The sequence below is a fragment of the Siphateles boraxobius genome, unplaced genomic scaffold, assembly GCF_051911475.1.
Source record: "Siphateles boraxobius isolate OS27281-9 unplaced genomic scaffold, OSU_SipBor_1 18, whole genome shotgun sequence".
In the NCBI taxonomy this organism is placed as follows: Eukaryota; Metazoa; Chordata; class Actinopteri; order Cypriniformes; family Leuciscidae; genus Siphateles; species Siphateles boraxobius.
The window spans coordinates 11,452,117-11,458,116 of NW_027508788.1; the positions used below are offsets into that span (position 1 = coordinate 11,452,117).

The 6,000-nt window shown below is 44.1% G+C and overlaps 1 protein-coding gene across 1 annotated transcript in view; it reads left to right on the forward strand.

Moving 5' to 3' along the window:
* tenm2b (teneurin transmembrane protein 2b) overlaps positions 1 to 5,769 on the forward strand; it is a 294,981-nt gene extending 289,212 nt beyond the window's left edge. Inside the window, exons 27-30 of the mRNA XM_077233547.1 lie at positions 318 to 614; positions 724 to 2,344; positions 2,431 to 2,561; positions 3,919 to 5,769. Of these exons, the coding sequence (XP_077089662.1) occupies positions 318 to 614; positions 724 to 2,344; positions 2,431 to 2,561; positions 3,919 to 4,656 (2,787 nt within the window). The 3' untranslated portion in view covers positions 4,657 to 5,769. The remainder of the gene's footprint in view (positions 1 to 317; positions 615 to 723; positions 2,345 to 2,430; positions 2,562 to 3,918) is intronic.
* Positions 5,770 to 6,000: the final 231 nt, after the last annotated feature.

Here is a 6,000-nt window from a genome sequence, read left to right on the forward strand (position 1 = left end):
TTTTCCCTTTATTTAATTATGTAACAATCTGATGCTTGTACTATGCTTGAGATGCTTTTCTTGATAAAAAGAAGAAAAAAAAAGAGAAAAAAAGAAATTCATAACATTAATGTTTATAATACTTTAATGCCTAATAGTCCACATGTCGCAGTTCAGAGCTGGGCGATGGGAGAGTTTACATTTGGCGACGATATATACAGTTGAGATTTGAGACAGATTTTGAGACAGTCAGTTGAGATTTGATATGTAAAATTCCAACATTTGATGTTTGAATTTGCAGTTTAGATCTTGGAAAAACCTTAAATGTTTTCCCGTAGGTCCACAGCAGAAACCTTCTGTCCATTGACTATGACCGCAACACCAGAACTGAGAAGATCTACGATGACCACCGCAAATTCACACTGAGGATCATCTACGACGCTCAAGGCCGACCAGCCACTTGGCTCCCCAGCAGTAGCTTAGCCCTGGTCAATGTGTCTTATTCACCCACCGGACGGTTGGTGGGCTTGCAGAGGGGCAGCATGAGCGAGAAAAGCGAGTTTGACACATTCGGACGGATCTTGTCTCGAACCTTTGTTGATGGGAAAGTGTGGAGCTTCAGCTACATGGACAAAGTGAGTTTACTCTTTTCAACTGCAGTGGAGATTTTTTTTTCCTACAGTACTCTTTTATGAACGCATTTAGCTCACCATTTATTTTTTCTCTTTCTATTTCACTCTACAGTCCATGGTATTGCTGCTCCAACAGAGTCAGAAACAGTATGTCTTTGATTTTGACACAGCAGGCCGGCTCACGGCGGTCACTATGCCGAGTATGGCCAGACACATTATGGCCACCCATGTGTCTGTTGGTTACATTCGCAACACCTACAACCCCCCAGAGAGTAATGCCACCATTATTCATGACTTCAGTGAGGATGGCCGTCCACGTGCCATGTTCTACCTCGGAACGGGCCGGCGTGTGCTCTACAAGTACGGGAAGTTGGGAAAGCTCTCGGAGGTGCTGTATGATGCCACAGCGGTCACCTTTGGCTATGATGAGATGACTGGAGTGCTCAAAATGGTCAACTTGCAGAGTGGAGGCTTCTCGTGCACCATTCGCTATCGCAAACTGGGCCCCCTAGTGGACAAACAGATGTACCGCTTCTCAGAGGAAGGAATGGTCAACGCTCGCTTTGACTACACCTATCATGACAACAGCTTCAGGGTGGCCAGCATAAAGCCGGTAATAGGGGAAACCCCACTTCCTGTGGACCTGTACCGCTACGATGAGATATCCGGCAAGGTCGAACACTTTGGCAAGTTTGGCATCATATACTACGACATCAACCAAATCATCACTACGGCTGTGATGACACTCAGTAAGCATTTTGACGCACATGGCCGCATCAAGGAAGTGCAGTACGAGATCTTCCGCTCATTGATGTATTGGATGACGGTTCAGTATGACAGCATGGGACGTGTTATCAAACGTGAACTGAAGATCGGTCCCTATGCTAATACCACACAGTACCGCTACGAATATGATGGTGATGGACAGCTTGTGGGCGTCAAAGTTGACGACTGGTCTACGTGGCGCTACAGCTATGACCTAAATGGCAATCTTCATTTGCTAAACCCTGGTAACAGTGCCCGTCTGCTGCCTCTACGCTACGACCTTCGAGACCGAATCACGCGGCTCGGTGACATGCAGTATCAGCTCGATGAGGACGGCATGCTAGCACAGAGGGGCTCGGATATCTTTGAGTACAACTCCAAAGGTCTTCTCGAGCAAGCCTACAGCCGCACGGCAGGGGGTTGGAGCGTCCGCTACCGCTATGATGGCTTGGGCCGCCGCGTCTCCCGCAGAACTAATGAAGGCAACCATCAGCAATACTTCTACGCCGACTTGAACTACCCCACTCGGGTCACCCATGTTTTCAACCACTCGAGAGCTGAAATCACCTCCTTCTACTATGACCTGCAGGGTCATCTGTTCGCTATGGAGGTCAGCGGTGGCGAGGAATACTACATCGCCTCCGACAACGTAGGCACTCCACTGGCCATCTTCAGCAGCAATGGGCAGATGGTCAAGCAGATGCAGTACACGGCATACGGTGAGATCTACCATGATTCCAACCCGGACTTCCAGCTCATATTGGGCTTTCATGGAGGGCTTTATGATCCTCTCACAAAGCTGGTTCACTTTGCCCAGAGAGACTATGACGTGCTGGCAGGAAGATGGATTGCACCTGACCATACTTTGTGGCCGAAGATAGGCAAAGAGCCAGCTCCTTTCAACCTGTATATGTTCAAGAACAATAATCCACTCAGCGATATGATTGATGTGAAAAACTATGTGACAGGTGAGAGGTTGATAAAGCTTCCTGCTTGGTATTGCTGGGCTGAACAGAAGTTATGTGTAAATAACTCACATTGGTTTGTCTTACAGATGTGAAGAGTTGGCTGGTTATGTTTGGCTTCCAGCTCAGCAACATCATACCAGGGTTTCCTAGACATTCGCTTTATTTTGTTGATCCTCCTTATGAGATACTTGCCAGTCAGGACTCGGACAATACTCAGGTGAATTTGAGTTAGCTCTCTATTTTAAATTCAAATCATTTGTCAACATTTGCTGAGCAAATTGGTTTACCAGTAATTTTCACTAACCACAAAATGTTCAGATTTGTCAGTTGCATTTATTTAATGTACACTTTCTTTACAAAAAAAATATTCTCAAATTTTAATTTTTAATAAAATAAAATACAAATATATTTTTGTTAATAATATGTGAAATATTTGTTGTTTTTTTAGAAATCAATACTTTATTCAGCAAGCCTGTACTAAATTGGGTGTACATAAAAGTGAGAGTAATGACATTTATAATGTTTTATAAAATATTTATAAATTTATAAAATATTGCTGTTAAAGCATTGAACTTTCTTTTAATAAAAAAATCCAGAATAAATGTATCACGGTTTCCACAAAAAATAATGAGCACAACTGTTTTTAACAAACAATAAGAGCACCAAATCAGTATTTCTTAAGCACCAAATCCAAATATTTAAGTGTCAACAAAGTTCTAGTCCAAAGCACTTCTGGCCCTCAAGGTCTAGTTTCCTGCAGAGTTTGTCTCCAACCCTAATCAAACACTCCTGAACAAGCTAATCAAGGTCTTCAGGACTGGAAAGGTGCAGTTAGGTGAGGTTTAATCAAGACTGGAGGGAAACTCTGCAGGAAAGTGGATCTCGAGGGCCAGAGTAGAGAACCCCTGCCGTGTGTCCACCAAAGGGTTTTTAGCCAGCTGAAAACGCTGGACGCTCTGCTGAAAACGCCGAGCTATGGGCGCTAGAAAGTGATTTGGCAGTGCAGCCTTTTTTCAGTTGAGACGCTTTGTTGCTATGATACAGAATATCCGCAGCACAGTTTACTTGTAACTGATTTCGCAGATAATTTTAGCTCGTTTAGCTCTGCTGGTTGACGTCATTGTACAGAAAGAATGTTGTGACAGTTGGTCGGTGTGGTATTTGCCCCGCCCCTCCTCCACTGTGATTGGGCGGTTGGGTAAAAAGTGACAGTGATGAGCGCTGCGTTTTACCCAAAGTTGAACATTCTTCAACTCTCGACGACCTGTAAAAAACGCAGAGCACTCTGTCTCGTATTTTGCTAGTGTTTGGCATGCAAATCGGGCCATTGATCATTTATAATTTTTAGTGTTTTATGGAATCAGTTCAGTTTTATTTTTAGAACACTCATGGCGTTCTAAAAACGCAGCGCTCCCATTGAAAATAATTGAAAAAATACGCCAGCCGTGTAAAAAAACGCTTTGGTGGACACATGGCCTTAGACACATCTGACAACCTAGAATTGAAGGTGACCTTACATAATGAGAATGAGAACCACTTTTATCAGGTGTCACTGACTATTCATTCCATTACAGCTCTTCACTGGAGTTCAGCATTCAGTGGACAGACACAACCAGGCCTTCGTGGTTCTTGAGGGGAGGAGGCTCAATAAACTGCGGCGCGCCAAGCGTGACAAGCCCGGTTACTGGTTTGGCACCAGCACCCCCATCGTGGGCAAAGGCATGATGTTCGCTATCAGGGATGGCCATGTATTAACAGACCTGTCCAGCTCAGCTAGCGAAGACAGTCGCAAAATATCACAGATCCTCAGCAACGCCATCTACCTGGATGGCACTCATTACACCATCGATGGCCGGGATTGCCACTTCTTTGTGAAGCTTGGACTTGCTGACAGCGACTTGCTGGCGCTGGGTCTCAGCAGTGGCCACAAATCGCTGGAGAGCGGGATAAATGTAACGATCAGTGGACGCTCCCGCCGCGGCGTCACTCTAGAAATCCACTCCTCCAAATTCACATACAGCGTCCGATACGGGCTGTCAGCAGAGGTTCTGGAAAAGGAGCGGAGCCGTGTACTGGAACAGGCCCACCAGAGGGCGCTGTCCGGAGCCTGGGCCAGGGAGCAGCAGCAAGTGCGCGAGGGCAGGGAAGGAGGACGCGTGTGGGCTGAAAACGAGAAGCAGCAACTGTTAGCAATGGGGAAGGTCGTAGGATACGAGGGCTACTACGTGCTCCCAGTGGAGCAGTACCCTGAACTGGCAGACAGCAGCGCTAACATCCAGTTCCTCAAACAGAACGAGATGGGCAGGAGGTAACAGAGTTCAGCTGTTGCTGATGCCACACCATCTCCTACGGAGAGAAACAACAGCGCGCTGCAGAGCCGTTTCCCAAATATGGAGAACCGACAGCCAGCAGCAAGAACACTATGACCCAATATTGGAAAAAAAGCACTTGTAAACAATGATTTTGTAGTGACATTTTGACTTTATAGGAAGTGGTAAATATTTTGTAGTCATTTCAGACTGGCTGTGAGTGGCGGACGTTAATGTGATGATAGTGTGATGGCTCACTGCTTTAGTTGTTCATGACTCCATATCAAACCATTACAGAAAATCACACTCAATCAGTTCACCGCACATTCGGGGCCGCATTACCCAATAAAACAGTCACCTGCTCTCATACGTGTTTGTGAAACTACACTGGAACGCATTCAAAAGGAACTGCAGCATCTCGACATTTCCTCGTCTCGTTCCTCATGGATTTTCCTGGCAGACATCTCTGCAGTGTTCTGTATGAAGATTTCAATCGAGCTTTCTGATTGGCCTTCATTGGATGTGTCGATCATCAGCTCACGCCATCTGTCCTCTTCTGTTCGTAATATATGACAATCACAACAGGGGCTGATACATTGATCGATGAACTGTACATGAGACTACTGTTTTGTATAATATGTAAGAGAGATTATTGATTGTCTGGGTTTTTTATTATTATTTTATTAATTTAAATTCAACTTGACAAGTGATATCAGATGAAAGCATAATATATATATATATATATATATATATATATATATATATATATATATATATATTGTTTTTTTTAAGTCTTTTAAAACTGTGAAACATACTACACTTGTAAAATATTCTCATTGACAACAGTTTGAGTGTTAAATCAAGAACATTTCGAGGAAGTGGCTTCATCGTTACGTAATGTGAAAATCCATTGCAAGACTCATCGCAGAGGTTGTTTTCTTTAAATATTATGAAAGCTAAAGCAGCCGTTGGCCTTTTTTCTTTATTGATGTACAATCTCTTCTGACTGTGGTGAAGTCAGTGTGGATATGAGCTTCATGTAGAAAAGTTACACTCAGACGCCGGTGGAAGGAGGTTCTTTGAAAATTCTATGAAAATAAAACATTTGCATTTGTACTTTGAATTCTTTCCTTTACAGCTGAGCAGAACACTTGTGTTCAACCAATGCCATAAGTGATGCTGCGAAAGTTCAGAATTCACTTAAAGGTGCAGTGTGTGATTTTCAGCGCCATCTAGTGCTGAGGTTACGAATTGCAACCAACAAAAGTTACGGTGGCCGACAGGAAAATATGTCATGGTCTGAGACAGCAGAGAGTAGCCAGTTCAGCAATGAGGTTTCTTTACAAG